At 48.0% G+C, this 16,329-nt stretch overlaps 1 protein-coding gene across 1 annotated transcript; it reads left to right on the top strand.

Annotated features, from left to right (window-relative positions):
- The first annotated feature begins 5,771 nt into the window (after positions 1-5,771).
- On the top strand, positions 5,772-12,398 carry LOC112609240 (NADH dehydrogenase [ubiquinone] iron-sulfur protein 5-like). The gene is made up of 3 exons (XM_025361761.1): positions 5,772-5,808; positions 11,594-11,758; positions 12,085-12,398. The coding sequence occupies exons 1-3, from the start codon at positions 5,772-5,774 to the stop codon at positions 12,270-12,272; spliced, it is 390 nt and encodes a 129-aa protein (XP_025217546.1). The 3' UTR covers positions 12,273-12,398.
- Positions 12,399-16,329: the final 3,931 nt, after the last annotated feature.

Below are 16,329 nucleotides of genomic sequence, written 5' to 3'. Positions count from 1 at the left end.
TAAAGCATCATCATGAATTGGAATACCTTAGAAGAGTATCTTGCTGTCTAGAATGTTTTTTAGGGAATCACTATATTTGTTTTAAAGAAGGAATATTTTGATAAGGTGCAGGTGCAGGCTGTGACCCCCCCAAAGTTAATTGCTTTCCACTAAGAGTGGGTCCTGCTTACAGCTTTTGTTTTGATGAATGGGCAGCAATTGCCCACCAGCACTGAATTGCTCAGATCCACAGAGAAGCATGGTCCTCTGTTCATCCCTCCTTTTTGTGGTGCCTAACCTCTTTAAATAAAGTGCTGAGCAAATATTTATAGAAAATAAATTTTCTTTCTATAAGGGTAGCAAGAAACTGGCAATGCTAGTTGCCTCTGGGGGGCAAAACTGGGTGGAATCTTGCTACGTATAGGAAACCACTTAGGAGAAAATACTGTGCAGATCATTGCAGTCCTGGTGGGAGTCAGGGATGGGCTCTAGGCATTGTCAGCATCCTGTCTGCACCTTGGCTCCCAACCACAGCCTGGGTAGGAGTGAAATCCACAGAAAGGCCAGAAAGCAGGTGAAGGGTTGTGTGCAGCATCTGGAAAATTTAGAGAATGTAAAGGAACTGGGATTGCTGGGCCCACGCTGGGTCTCATCTCACTAAGAAAGGTTCTCATACAGAACCTTGAAAGGACCCCTGCAGAGCTCTCAGCAGAGTGGTATTAAGCAGCTGCCACCCACTTCCCACCTCATCCTTGGCAGCTCCCTTTTCCAAGTGGAATCTTAGCTTTACTCTTTCTCTTGCTTTCTCTCTCTCTCAGTCTCTCACCTCTCAGGCTTGCCCACATTTATTTTCTTGCTGTTTAGAAGGACAGAAGAAAAAAGGTTTAGAGAAGACATTGGGACGATTCCAGTTGTGTTTGGAACAGACCACCAGGGATCCTTGCCCAGAATTTTTAAAGGGATAGAGAAAGTGGAGGTTCGGCCAGGCGCGGTGGCTCAAGCCTGTAATCCCAGCACTTTGGGAGGCCGAGGCGGGTGGATCACGAGGTCAGGAGATCGAGACTATCCTGGCTAACATGGTGAAACCCCGTCTCTACTAAAAATACAAAAAACTAGCCAGGCGTGGTGGCGGGCACCTGTAGTCCCAGCTACTGGGAGGCTGAGGCGGGAGAATGGTGTGAATCCGGGAGGCGGGCCTTGCAGTGAGCCGAGATCATGCCACTGCGCCACTGCACTCCAGCCTGGGAGACACAGCGAGAATCCGTCTCAAAAAAAAAAAAAAAAAAAAAAAAAAAAAGAAAGCGGAGGTTCCTGGGATGGGCCGGGGAAGGTCTGCCTAGAGCCCGTTGAAAGCTCTCCAGATGCCCTGGGGTGCTGGAGAACTCTGCTCCTCACCATTGCTCCTTCATAACCTCTTGCCAAGTTGCCTAAGCCTGTCGCAGGTTTCAGGGCACTCACTCACAGACATCTCATTTGATCTTCACAGCAGCCTCGTGAAGTGGACAGGCAGGCATTTTTACTCCCATTTTGTAGATGAGGCAACTGATCACTAAAAAGCAACAGAGTCAGCAACCCCACCCTCACCCAAGACTGCTCACCCCAACCCTTTCTCCAAATCAAGAGTGAGGCTGATGTTCGCACTCTTCAGCACCCTGGGTCTTGGGTCCTGCTCAGTTCTTTTGTGAAGATGGGGAAAGAATGTGGCTCATTCCACGTTGCATTCCCTATCCCAACCCATGCCTGCAAAGAAAGAGAAGGAGCCCCCAGTGAGAAGAAATTCTAAAGCATCCCCGAGGGACCTCTGGAGAAGCTGTTTGATTTATTCCAGTCCCTACTGGTACTCTGTGCCACATTTATAAACGTCAGCACTGAAAATGAAGTTCCCACTGCCCTGGCAGCTGCCGGTTGCTGCTGTTGCTCACCAAGGGTTCAGATAAAGTGTCCCCACCCCTTGATTGATAGGCAGCTGAGAATAAAAGAAAAATAAAAGCCCCCTGGAGCATTGATGGAAGGGAGAAGGCAGCTTCTTAAAAAGAGAAAGGGTGTGATGCAGAAAGGGCTGGTACCAGTGGAAGGTGGGAGAGGGGGCATCTGTCTGTTTGTGTCTGTCAGCCTATAAAAAAAAGACCCCGTTGTTAAGGGCACGTGGAAAATAAATAACCTCCATGGGTGACAGAGTGAGACCCCGCCTCAAAAGAAAAAAAAGAAAAGGAAAGGGGAAAAGAAGAGAATAAATACTTCTGCTTATGCAGAGAGAAGAAAGGTGGTGAAATCCATATTTCATTTCAGGGGCTCTGCCACAGGAAGAGGGAAGGAGGAAAGGAGCTTGGTGAGGAAGTCTTTGTGACCTCTGTGCTTCTACGCTTCTGAGCAGGATCTGCTATCTTCTGGGGTCTGGGACAGGGATGAGGCTGGCAGAGACTTAGAACAAAGGAGGTTGGGCATGATGGCTCATGCCTGTAATCCTAGCACTTTGGAAGGCTGAGGTGGGCGGATCACTTGACGTCAGGACTTCGAAACCAGCCTGGCCAACATGGTGAAATCCTGTGTCTCCTAAAAACACACAAAAATTAGCCAGGCATGGTGGTGGGCACCTATAATCCCAGCTACTCAGGAGGCTGAGGCAGGAGAATTGCTTGAACCCAGGAGGTGCAGGTTTCAGCAAGCCAAGATCACACCATTGCATTCCAGCCTAGGCAACAGAGTGAGACTCCGTCTCAAAAAAAAAAAGAACAGGCCAAGTGCGGTGGCTCACACCTGTAATCCCAACACTTTACGGGGAGGCCAAGATGGGTGAATCACCTGAGGTCAGGAGTTCAATACCAGCCTGGCCAACATGGTGAAACCCTGTGTCTACTAAAAATACAAAAATTAGCCAGGCATGGTGGCAGGTGCCTGTAATCCAAGCTAGGCAGGAGGCTGATGCAGGAGAATCACTTGAATCCGGGAAGCTGTGGTTGAGGCAGGAGAATTGCTTGAACCTGGGATGCAGAGGTTGCAGTGAGCCGAGATGGCACCATTGCACTCCAGCCTGGGTGACAAGAGCAAAATTACGTCTTAAAAAAAAGGTCCTAGAGGAGACTGGAAAAAAATGAAAGGTAAAAGGATCCCAATGGGCCATGCAGATATAAAGTATTATCATCATGAACCGAACCAGTGGTTAAGACTGGGGAGACCCTGCTGGGAGCAGCTTGCAGCACTCCAGGTAGTCATGTGCACACTTCTCCAATAATGGCTTCCCTTGCAGCTCCCCTACATCTGCGATGCTCTTGGGTCTTTGAGAAGTGTTGATTGGGACCAACTCGTGCAGCCCTGGCCGAGCACCTGAGGGATGCAGTGGTTAACCAGGGGTGGCCTAAGTGGTTTCAAAGCAACAAGTCATTGAAAAGTTGTTTTTAACTTGATTATTGTACCTTTATTTTAAAACATACCAGACCACATATTTCCAAATGACTATGGTTCTCTTCAAAGTCACCCCCTTATGAAGTTGAGTAGTTAATCCAGTGGCACTCAATGTGTGGCCCAAGTCATCCTGGAGGCTGATGTGTGAAATACCTTCAGGCCAATTTATAACCCAGGCAATAAAATGTCTTGCTACTTTATAGGGGTTTCCTTGCTCTCCTTTAGCTTGATTTATCAGAGCTGTTTCCCTGTAACTTTTGGCCCTTACCAAATGCCAAATGCTCTGCCAAGCTGCTTTCTGGGAGAGGTTTGGAGGAGCCCTGGGAGGACAGGATTGTTCAGAGATGGGATGGAGGTATAATTATTAGCAAAAGAGAAATGAGAGAACCATTGTATTAATGGGAATCTGGTGGGTTTTCTCTGCTTTTCACTTTCCTTATGTGAAAATGTTTCTGTTTTTAACAAGGATGAAATAAACAAAATGTGACATATTCATACAATGAAATATTATTTGGCTTTAAAAAAAAAAAAAAAAAAAAAGGTAACCCAGCTTAAGCAACACAGCAAAATCTCCTCTCTACAAAAAATGCAAAAAATTAGTTGGGTGTGGTAGCCTGTAGTCCCAGCTACTCGGGAGGCTGAGGTAGGAGAATCGCTTGAGCCCAGGAGATTAAGGCTGCAGTGAGCTGTGATCACACCACCGCACTCCAGCCTGGGTGACAGAATGAGATCCTGTGTCAAAAAAAAAAGAAAAAAAGAAAAGAAGAAGAAAGAAATGTCATTCTGACATATACTACAACATGGGTGAACCTGGAGGACATTATGTGAAGGGAAACAGGGCACACATAAAAGGAGAAATGCTATGATTTTCCTTATATGAAGTACCTAAAATAGACATAGACAAATTCATAGACAAAAAGGAGACTATTGGTTACCAAGGGATGGCAAAGGGGAGTCAGTGTATAATGGGGAGAGAGTTTCATTTTGGGAAGATGAAAAAGTTCTGGAGATGGATGGCAGTGATGGCTGTGTGAATGTGCTCAATGCCACCGAACTGTACCCTTAAAACGGTTAAATTGCAAATTGTAAATGTTATGTATATTATACACACTTAAAAAAAAAAGTCTAGGTAACAAAATAAAATCTATTCAAAAGGTAAAGATTTGGCTGGGGATGATGGCTCATGCCTGCAATCCCAGCACTTTGGGAGGCCATGGCCCAGGAGTTCAAGACCAGCCTTGGCAACACGGTGAAATCCTGTCTCTACAAAAAAAAAAAAAAATAGAAAAATTAGTTGGTGCACACCTGTAGCTACTCGGGAAGCTGAGGCAGGAAGATCACTTGAGCCAGGGTGGTCAAGGCTGCAGTGAGCCAAGATCCCACCACTGTACTCCAGCCTGGGCAACAGAATGACAGACCCTATTTCAAAACAAAAGGGGGATAAATATTTTATATCACAGATGTTATTCATAAAAATTTGCTATAGGACAGAGTGGGCCAAAGTCCAAAGAAAAAGACCCAAAATATTCCTTCCTCAGGAACAAAAATCAGCTGGGATCAGCTGGGTTAAATACAGGTGTCTGTCACTCCTGCTCTACAATAGCTCCAGGAAGGGACCCCTCCTTCAGTTCTTCTCCCATGGTATCATGAACCTATCTGTGCCCTGGAACATTCCACAGCACAGCCTGGGTTTCCCTGACCCGGGGCTGGCAGGGGCTGGCCCACTCCCCTGGCAGTGTGAACAAGGCTCCCACGAGTAGTGGTTCTGCTGGCCAGGAGGCTGCTGAGGTGGCTTTTTAATCCTCCAGCCGTGCCATCCTAGTGATTGCTTTTATTAGGAAATGTAATGAAAAAGACTATATGAAGCCCCTGCCAGAAAAAAAAAATCTAATAAGATTTTGCACCAAGTGTGGCGAGAAAAGAAAGGGGGGAAAAAGCACATTAGGAGTCAGATAATGAGATAAATGAAAGACCGCGGGGAAGATCATTTTTGCAGACTAGCTGGATGGTTGTAAAATTTTTAATTTGCTCAATTTTCTTTTTTCGTTGTCTCTGACTCTCCTCATCTCTGTCTTTTACTGTCTTTCTGACGGTTGAACCCTTTCTCTCTTTGCCTCTCCCCTTTTCCTTGATTTTTCTGCCTCTGTTTCAGCTCTTGCCTTGGAAATGTGTGTGTGTGTGTGTGTGTGTGTGTGTGTATCCTTTCCCCATGGGCCAAATCCTGCCTCATGACTTGGGTAGAAGGCTGAAATCTGGACAGCGAGGACCCACCTAGTTAAGGGAAAAAGAGGACAAAGAACTGCCTCCCCCAGCCTTTGCCTTCTAGGGAGCGGCTATGATTCAGCTGAAGAAAGAGAAAGAGGAAGAAATCAAGGGAAGGAGGGGGAGAAATGGACTATGGAGGACAGGAGATCAAAGACCAGGGAAGTAAGGAGGAAGAGAAAGCCCCCGCTGCTCCCGCAAATCAATTCCCGGCAATGCACGCCTCTTTGTCTGTGCTCTGAGCTCCTGAGCAGAATGCCACCTCTGTGGGATGCCAGGCCTGAACAGAAGGGCTCTGGGGCACTGGGCAGGCATGCAGGCCAGGCTACTGGGACCCCAGGCCTGCCTTGCCCTGAAGAGAGAGGTCTCCCTTCCCCAGGACCACCCTCTCACCAACCACACTTGAAGTCCTCCCCAAAATCTAGTTTCACCGCCTGCTTTGGCAGACTCCTTCCTTCTGTTCCGAACTTGGGAATTCTGAGGTGCCTCTTGGCTGCTGCGCATAAGGCCCAGTTCACAGCTGCAGCTTGGGGGACTAAGGGTGGACACAATGAGCAGCTTCCCCACGGGGGATCGGCAGAGGAAGGAGGCTGGGAAACTGAAGTACAGGAATGAGTGGCTTAGGATGGAGACGCACTGCTAGTTATTAGGAGCATCTCTCTCTCTCCTCGGTCCCTTGTTCCTTCCCCAGTGGGGACTATCTGCTCTGTTTCCCTCCCAGAGATGTCATCTCTCTTGGTGCTTTCCCACATGCGGAAGCGTGCGGCTGGTTACCAAGGGAATGGACGTCTTCTGTACTGGCCATTACAGGAGATAAAAGAGCCACCCAAATCAGCAAAGTCCATGGGAATGAGAGGACCTATTAGAAACCACGCACTCTGTACCCTTTGATTAACAGTTCCCCTTTCTCTATCCAACCCCCTCCCTGAGCCTGTGGTAACCATCATTCCTTTTTTTTTTTTTTTTTTTTTTTTGAGTTTTGCTCTTGTCGCCCAGGCTGGAGTACAGTGGTGCGATCTTGGCTCACTGCAACCTCAGCCTTCTGGGTTCAAGCGATTCTCCTGTCTCAGTCTCCTGAATAGCTGGGATTACAGGCACCTGCCACCATACCCGGCTAATTTTTTGTATTTTTTAGTAGAGACGGGGTTTCTCCATGTTGGTCAGGCTGGTCTCAAACTCCTGATCCACCTGCCTCAGCCTCCCAGAGTGCTGAGATTACAGGCTTGAGCCACCGTGCCCAGCTACCATTATTCCACTCTCTACTTCCATGACTTTAACTTTTTTGGATTTCACATTTAAGTGAGATCATGTGATGGATTTGTTAATTAGCCTGACTTAATCATTCCACATTGTAAACATATACTGAAACATCAGGCCGGGCGCAGTGGCTCATGTCTGTAACTCCAACACTTTGGGAGGCTGAGAAGAGAGGATCACTTGAGGCCAGGAGTTTGAGACCAGTCTGAGCAACAAAGCAAGACCCCCCATCTCTACCAAAAATAAAACAAAATAAAATTAGCCAGGCATGGTGCTGCACGCCTGTGGTCCCAGCTACTCAAGAGGCTGAGGCGGGAGGACTGCTAGGAGTTCGAGACTGCTGGGAACTATAATCGCACCACTGCACTCCAGCCTGGGTGACGGTGGGACCCTGTCTCTAAAATAAAAATAAAACAAAAGCATCACAATGTGCCCCATAAATATATATACAATTATTATTTGTCAATTAAAAATAAAATTTTAATCTAGGCATGGTGGCACATGCCTGTAGTCCCAACTCCTCAGGGGCTGAGGAGGGAAGATCACTTGATCCCAGGAGTTCGAATCTAGCCTAAGCAATGCAGCAAGACCGCATCTCTTAAAAAGCAAACAAACCAACCAATAATTTTTTTAATTTAGAAAAAAGAAGAACTCACGCAAAAGACCTGGTGAAATATGCATCAATGGTACTCTGGGGGGATCTCAGGGAAGCTTCTAGGAATGAGGGTTATGTGGTAGGGTCTGACGGTGGGGCCCCAAACCAGGCTGGGTAGGGGAGGAAGAGGGCTAGGAAATAATGTGAATTGAAACAGAGATGATCGTCCCAATAGGGGAGATGAAATAGGTTCAAGGCCAGCTGGGAGGGGTGGCTGCTCCCAGACTGTGGAATAGAATAGGCTGGGAATAAGAGCTCATACACACGTAGACCAGCTCATTGAAGTGGGAAAAATACAAACGAGCTAATACACACAGTGTGTCCCATGCTCCAGGAACTGCTCTGAGAACCGGAGGATATTTACTTATTTAATCTCACCACAATCCTATGGAGTCGGTACTATTGTTAACACCTCTGTTTTACACACGAGGACAGTGAGGCTTGGTGAGAGGATTCAGAACACACCCCCCTTCCTCCAGAGTCTGCTCGTAACCACCCTACTCCAGAATAGGAGCCTAGGTAGGCAAAGTCATGGAGACTCGGGGAGGGGGAGAATGGCACTGCACTTAAGAATGTGAACTTCTGGACCAGGTAGCCTGACTCTTACCTTCAGCGTGACCTTGGATAGGATCCTTAACACTAAGGTCGGCCTGCAGAGAGACACAGAGTGACTGGAAGCATGTTGGTAAAAACACAGGCACAGTGCTGTTCCTGAGCTCAGTCAGGGGCAGTTTTAACACCATTACCCTCTGCTTCACCAAAGAAGGAAGCATCTTTGGTGCTTGGCAACTGGCAAGGCTCAATTTCCCACCTCTGATTTCCCACCAGAAACACAGGAGACGGACCCTCCGAGGGACTGACTTCTTAGGAGCATACAGTCCTGCAAACAGGTCCCAGCACACATAGCACAGCCCCTCTCCCCAGAGTCAACCACCCCTTGCTGTGTCCTGATGACCCCCAGTGTTCCCAGGCCCTGGGAACACCACCCAGTCCTGTGACTCACTGCATTGTTCCAGGGAATGTGTGTCACCCTTCCCTTTCTTGTCTCCTTCCCTCCCCCAGCCCCTGCTTTTCTCTTTATGGAGAAGGCACAAATTAGGCAGAAAGGAAAATGTTGACAGTTCCCAGCCCTCCCTTGCTGGGGATAAAGAGAAATACGTTAACGGTTGAAGCTTTAGGCGGATCAAACACAGTTTGTGAGATGCTTCAAATGTATTATTCATCTCACCAATGAGATGTAATCTTGGGCTTTCTCTTTTCCCCCCATCAAGAGGAAACCTCAGCTACTGTGAAGATGCTGGGCTCCAGAGGGGAGGGGGTGCTTTCAGAATACCATCTTTTCAATTAAATCAGCAAGTCCATCTTGTGTCTGCCCCATTTCTTCTGAAGTTTTCCAAATGAAATGGGTCAACTTGCCAGAGAATCTAAAAGTACAAAGGCTGTGGGTGACACCCACAAGTATTGGGCAGTGACAAGCACCTGGAAGCAAAGAGGAGACCTGGAATCAAATCTGAGACACTTAGAGAAGGCAGGAGTTGGAGCCAGTCCTAGAAGGTCCTCCATGTCCACATGATCTTGAGGCCATGTAACTCTCATGAGCTAGAAGAACTCCAAGAGGAACCATCTCGGCTGTGTTTTTAGCTCTGCGGTGCCACTGCAGAAGGTGGCACTTAGGTCCCTGGTGGGGATCCAGGTCCAGCCTTGAGTTGTTGCTGTACAACTTTTGGCCTTGTGATTTGGACTGGTGGAGGACCCTGCCCCACCTGCCTGGGGGTTCTATACCCATTCCTTGCTCCTCCTACTTTTCCCTGTGGCCACTGAGGTCCCTCCGGGCTGCTGCCAGCATCCTAGGGTTCTTCACCCCGAGAAGAAGCTGTCCCAGCCTACCATGAGTTTGCCTCACTATCTCACAGACCTTACATGTGTGCTGTGTTGAACAAATCTGATGTGCGAGTAGGGGGCAGGTTCTGCTGATGGAACAGGAGATTGGGACAGCCCAGAGGGAAGGAAATTTGACGTGATGGATCAAAAAGCCGTAAAGTATACACCACCTTTGACCCAGCAGGTCCATTTCTTAAAGCACCCCCAAGGAAAACTAGATAAGTGTGCAAAGATATATTGGGTTTGCCATTACTTTCAATGGCAAGAACAGCAATTACTTTTGCTACAACCTACAAAAAGATACAAAAACGTCCATCTCAGCTTTATCTACAATAGCAAGACTTGCAAACATCTTAAAACCACAATAATAAAGGATTGATTAAATAGTAGCCTCTGATCTAGTCATTTAAAATCAGATTCCAGAGGAATAACAGGAGGAAGTACTATATCAATATATTTTCATTCTAAAAAATTTCCCTTCAATCCTTACCCAACCTCATTATTCTTCCCCAAGGTACTCATTGTTATCAGTTTAGTTTGTATCCTCTCTGATCTGTATTTTTGAAGAATCACATTTAATGTAAACAAGTAATAAAACCAGGTTATGCAAGTTTGTGACTACAGATGCGTGCATCTATGCAAAGAGAAAAGGCTGGCTGAAATGTGAACACCAAAAATGTGAACAATACTCAATGTTCAACTCCAAATAGTGGATTACATATGATTTTTTACTTTCTTCTGCAGGAATTACTGTATTTTCTACATGAACAGAAAAGAGAAACAATGCTATTTTTGAATACAGTGAAACAGAAGCAATTGCTGGCACTGGCTGCCTCTGAGCAGTGGGAGAGCCCGTTCACCGTATACTCTTTTACGCCTTTTGAATTTTGCACCTTGGGCACGTATCACCTATTCCAAAAGTGAATTAAATTTTTAAAAATTTAATATGGCAATAAAATGAAATGAGGGGGGTGGTGAAGACCTCCAAAGGACAGCAAGCCCTGATATTCTGAGAATCTGTAAAATTCCTCAAGCTGTACGCTTTCTGAATCAGCTCAGGATTCACTCCAATAGTGCTGGTCTCTTTCTGTCTCACCAGACGAGGAATTAGGGCCTGTAACCTGGACGCAGTGAGGTAGGGTCTAACATAAACCAGGCTGCCAGGCAGAAATAGCTTTATAATAATATACAGTACAGCAGCAATAATGGCTCCATTGAACCCGTTTTCATACTTTTTCAAAGAACTTTTCATCTCCCTTTGGTTCTCCACATTTTTCTTGAGGCTACCCACTGCTGTCAGTTCCCGGGGAGGAAAGGATGGTACCCAAGACCTTGTCTAAAGGGTCATTGTTTGAAGCCTGCAGCAAGACCCACATTTCCCGAGGCTGGGTGTTGGTCTCAGACAACAATTCTCTCTCCTTCCCAGGGCCCATTTTACCCGTCAACACCCAGCTTCTCTCGTCTGTCTCTGAGCCTCAGGTTCCTCACTTGTAAAATGAGGGTAATCAGCCTGGTTGTGAAATGTGGTTGCCAGTCAACAGACTGGCAAGGGTGCCACCCGCTAGAACAGAAGGTCCCCAGGGCTGCAGTGGCTTGCAAGCGTCCACCCTGGGGGAAGAATCTAGACAGCGAGTCTGAGGCCTGGTATAGCCGTTATTTATCAGCTGATGACAAATATTTTCAATCCACCATGTTGTGAGAATTAAATAAGACACATGCGTTGTCTTTGAGGATGCAGGCCGTCCACCCAGCCTAGAAAACACTGCATGAGGATGAATTCTCTCCAGCCCCACCAATCCCATCTTCCTATGCCTCTACTACTCGGACATCTCCTTGTATTGTCACTGTGTAACTTGCTTCATGAACAGTGTCCCCAGACTAATATCCTTGACAACACAATTTGGGTCCTAACCATTTTAATACGTCTCGTAGTAGATTCCCAGACACTGTTTGCTGAATGAATAAGTAGATGCTATTTATAAGGCCATGATCCTCGTAAATTCTCACTAGGCTGCTTCTTGTTCCTGCCTCTGAAGCTGCTGAAGACCTGTGCTCCCTGTCTGAACTCACTCTAAACTGGACCCAGAGGAGGTGGGAGCAGAGAAATTCAGGGGGCAGCACAGTGTGGTGAAAAGTAGACTGGGGGTCTTCCTGAAGCGGTGGCCAGAGAAAGACAAGGACACGAGTATCAGATCGCTGTGCCTTTCTTGGACATCCAGCAAAGGTTCAGCCTTAACATAGATCAATGGTGGACAATCCAGAGTGCTGAACAGCCCTACAAGATTGTTGCTCGATGCCGTGCTTTTGAAAAAGAATGGATAGGCCGGGCGCGGTGGCTCAAGCCTGTAATCCCAGCACTTTGGGAGGCCGAGATGGGCGGATCACCAGGTCAGGAGATCGAGACCATCCTGGCTGACACGGTGAAACCCCGTCTCTACTAAAAAATACAAAAAAAAAACCTTAGCCGGGCGAGGTGGCGGGCGCCTGTAGTCCCAGCTACTCGGGAGGCTGAGGCAGGAGAATGGCGTAAACCCAGGAGGTGGAGCTTGCAGTGAGCTGAGATCCGGCCACTGCACTCCAGCCTGGGCGACAGAGCGAGACTCCGTCTCAAAAAAAAAAAAAAAAGAAAAAAGAAAAAGAATGGATAGAATGTGCACATGGAATCAGTGTTATCCAGGCAGAGAAAGAGTGCAAGATAGAATATGATGATTTCGTAGAGTCTTTGCTTCGGCAGAAAATGATGGGTACCATCAGGAAACAGCAGGATATGCTGATAAAGGAAGGTAAGGACACCCCTCCATCTCACCACATTGGCAAGGAAGAGCCTCGGCCCTGAGCAGAGCAGCTGCTGATGTCTGGAGGTTGATTTTCCTGTTCTCTGTTCTCCACTATAAAGGTTGTTTATGGAAAACTTCCTTGTCAAAGTGTATAAAAATAAAGGATTGCTCCATCCTAAAAAAAAAAAAAAAGAAAAAGAAAGAAAAGAAAAGTAGACTGGGGCTGTGGTCCTGGCCATCAGAGACTTAACCTGTCTGGGCTCAGTTTCTACATTTATATGTGATCATTAGAGTAGATCGGGTTTGAAAACTCGAATGCCCACAGAGGCCAGGAAAATAATGTAGAGAAGCAACAAAGGGGGAAGGTGGCACCCTCCCTTTGTTGGAGAGCAGGCATGCTCCTTGCACAGCACTGCCCTTCAGTGCCAGCTGATCATCGCCAATTGACGCAAGACTGTGGGTCAAGTCTTGTGGCAAGATTGTCTGATCTTTCAAAGGAAGCCAGCAAAGTGCATTTTTATGTGAAGTCTCTTGAGTAGGTCAAACTCAAGTCCATAGGCCATTTACAGCCTGGAAGCCACTGGTTTGTGCTCTGAGCACCAGCGGGCCACCTGGCTTCGTTCCAGCTCTTCAATTCTGTGTGTTCAGGAGAGGGGAACATTCTTGGAAATAACTGTTTAAAGGAAGGACCCAAAGTCTGGACCTCATTCTGGCTGCTGGACCTCCGGTAACTGCCAGCCTGACCCCTAAACTGCAGGTTTATGCAAGGCATATCCCCTGTCTGCCAGCTCCCCGCGGCCCCGCTGACACACACACACATCAGGGGCCAGAAATGGGGGATGAGGAGGAGACAATAATCCTCTGTCCTGGGGTGGGCCAGGATGCAGCCCCTCCTGTTCTGCCCCTGGGAGTGTCAGCCTTGCCTATAGAGCTAGGCCTAGGGGCAAACCCCCCACCCTTAGACTGCCCCGCACAGGGGTGCCTATCGGTGATATAGTCTCACCTAATAAATTCCTGTCAGAAAGTTGTCAGGGCCTGGGAAATAAATAATGATATTTAACATTTTGTAATAACAACAATTAACCAGTAAATAATGTCCTTTAAACTGCCAGCGCTAGAGTAAATTAATTCTTCTAATGAGCTGTCAGGCACGGAAGAAAAAAGTCCCCGTGTTCTTTGTTGCCAGGCGGCTGCCGTGTGAGCAGCCGAGGAAGCTCACCTCGGGCCCTGAGAGCTCATTACAGGGAAGCACGAGGCGCGGGGTTCTGGAGGAATCAGCCCGGCCTCGCCTGCACCCACGTGGGCACTCAGCCGCCGCCCGCACCCGGAGCCCCACGGCCCCGCCCGCATTGCGCACCGCGCGCCCCTCCAGGTGCCGATCGCAAATGGGCAGCACGGAGGGCATTTCAGTTAGAGACCTCCCCGCTCCCTTCTGGTCGCCTGGGCGGCGCTCAGCCTTGAGGTGGTGGGAGACAGGAGCTGGGAACGGAGGAGGAGGAGGGGGAGAAGCCCTGCGCGTCCCTAGTCCTTGCTGCGTGACCTTGGAGAGGTTTCTTGCCCTCTCTGGGCGAGGAGGTTGTAAATGGAAATGTGAAGCTAATCAAACCAGATGTGATTACTTCTGAGCTCCTGAGAAGTCCGTGACCATAAAAAGACACCTAAGAGTGAGGCAGCTCTTTATGTACTGATTCGGAGTAATCTCCAAGATATATTGTCAGGTGACAAAAGCGAGGCACAGAAGAGCTTGCAGGGGATGTTATGTCTTGTGTATTAAAAATAGGACTCAAGAAAGAGAATATGTGTCCGTGTTTGCTTGTATATGTCTAGACAGGAAGCAGGTAACTTTGCTTGCCTCTGGGGAGGGGAACCTGGAGATGGGGGCTGGAGGGAGAGTTCAGTGAACAACCTTTTATACCCTTATTATTTGAACCATGTACAGGTATTACCTATTCAAAATATAAACTTTACGAAAAACAAAGCCATACACATCAGGGGTCAGCTTGTCTCTCAGTAGCTTTCAGGAAGTGGAAGCCACAGGGACCCAGCTGAACTGAAGCCCCATCTGAAATCCCTCCAGAGAGAGAGCGCGCACTGCCTCTCTAATAACCTATTCTAGAGACAAGCTAATGAGTCAGGAAGTCCTTCCCAGTAGCTAATCCCATTCCCTCCTGCTATAATTTTAGTTTCTCTCTTCACGTTCTGTGTTTGGTGGGTGAAAGGGCTGATAGATAATTCTCTGCAGAGAGCTGGGGGTAGAGCTATATGGACAGGAGAGAGTGAAGGGCAGCCCCAGCCCTCTGGAGCCCACAGGCCTGGGTTTGAATTCACTTCTGTCACTTGCTCACTGTATGGTGTTGTATGTCACTCTCCCCACTGCGCTTCCGCTTCCTGTGGTTCCCGCCTCCCTCGGGGAGGATATTAAGTGCTGAGCCTGGTGAACAGGCATCTCCTTCCCATGGAAGCCTGCAAGTTGCTGCCCAAGACGGATGGAGACCCCCTGCACAATCCTGGGTCATCTGCCCACCCCTCCCCAGATCTATGCCTCTCTCAGCTGTGATGCCCAACCCCACCTCCCACCCGGAGCAGCCAGATACAGCCTCCCTATGGCCAGAAGCAGCTTTGCCTATTTGGCACCTAAATTGTCATGCCCTGAATCCAGAACAGGTTCAAGGTAGCTGGTGGCTGAGAGATAGTGTTGGAGCCAGAAATCACCAGATGTGATCACTTCTGAGCTCCTGAGAAGCCCATGACCTGAGATACCTAAGAGTGAGGCAGCCCTTTACACACTGGCCCAGAGCTTGAGGAAAGCACTTGAGTGGCTGTTATGGGGCCCGGGGTGAGAGAGGGGTTCAAGCCAGGAGAACTCCCAGCCCCCTATCACCATCTGACCAACTCCCCCTTTATCTATTTTGTATCCTTGCCATCCTCATAAAGTGTCTTTTGATTAGTTTCTTAGCTGGCCAGGCGCAGTGGCTCATGCCTGTAATCCCACCACTTTGGGAGGCCGAGGCAGGCGGATCATGAAGTCAGGAGTTCAAGACCAGCCTGGCCAGCATGGTGAAACCCCATCTCTACTAAAAATACAAAAATGAGCTGGGCGTGGTGGCGCATGCCTGTAGTCCCAGCTACTCAGGAGGCTAAGGCAGGAGAATCGCTTGACCCTGGGAGGTGGAGGTTGCAGTGAGATCGCCCACTAAACTCCAACCTGGGTGACAGGCGAGACTCTGTCTCAAAAAAAAAAAAAAAAAAAAAAAGAGTTTCTTGGCTAAAACATATTTGAAATGCCCTGACCTCCGCCATTCAGAACTGGGCACCCAAGGCATGGGGTTTCAGAAAGAGCAGGGACAAGAGGGGGAAAGAACCCAACGCCTATTGAGGACCCACTTTATACCAGGCACTTCCCATGCAATTTTCCCTCTTAATCCTCAAACCTGTGGTTTGAGTAATATTATCCCCACTGTATGGACAGGATGAGGGAAGTTCCAAGGGGTTAAGAGATTTGCCCAGGTGTATTCAACAAATAAGTTGTAGTTGGGCTAGAATTTGGACCCAGATCTGCTGACTTCAAAGCCACATCTCCTAACACACTGCTGCCTGTCCCAGCCCCTCACCTCACCATCTAGACCTATTAATGGGATAGGGTGGAAGTGGGGTGGTACAGAGCTGGGGTGTGGGAAGGAGGCCAGCTCAGCCTCTTGACCCTCCCATTCCTCAACGTCCTCTACTTAGTACCTGAAGCATTGAGATGAAAGTTCAAGGAACAATTGCTGATTGTAAGAATTCATGAGAAAGGCTCCCCTCCCCTGGGAGCTTGAAGGAAATGCGCTGGCTTGTCCTCTCAGAATCTGCTTCCTCCTCTCTCAAGTAGGAATTACTTAACCAGGCAATATCTAGACAGGGGGAGAGTATGGGCACCTCTGATGTCATCTTTAGGAGAGTGTGGTGGCTGAAGCTTAGACACAGAAGTCTAATACACATGGGTTCAAATCCAGGCTCTACCACTTAGAAACTGTGTGACTCAGGACAAGTTACTTAACCTCTCTGAGCTTTGTTTTCCTTCCCTGCAAAATGTGGATCATCGCTACTGATCTCTTTGGGCTGTCACAAAGGTTAGGA

Source organism: Theropithecus gelada, chromosome 16 (genome assembly GCF_003255815.1).
Source record: "Theropithecus gelada isolate Dixy chromosome 16, Tgel_1.0, whole genome shotgun sequence".
Taxonomy (NCBI): domain Eukaryota; kingdom Metazoa; phylum Chordata; class Mammalia; order Primates; family Cercopithecidae; genus Theropithecus; species Theropithecus gelada.
This window is presented reverse-complemented; position numbering and strand designations above follow the sequence as displayed.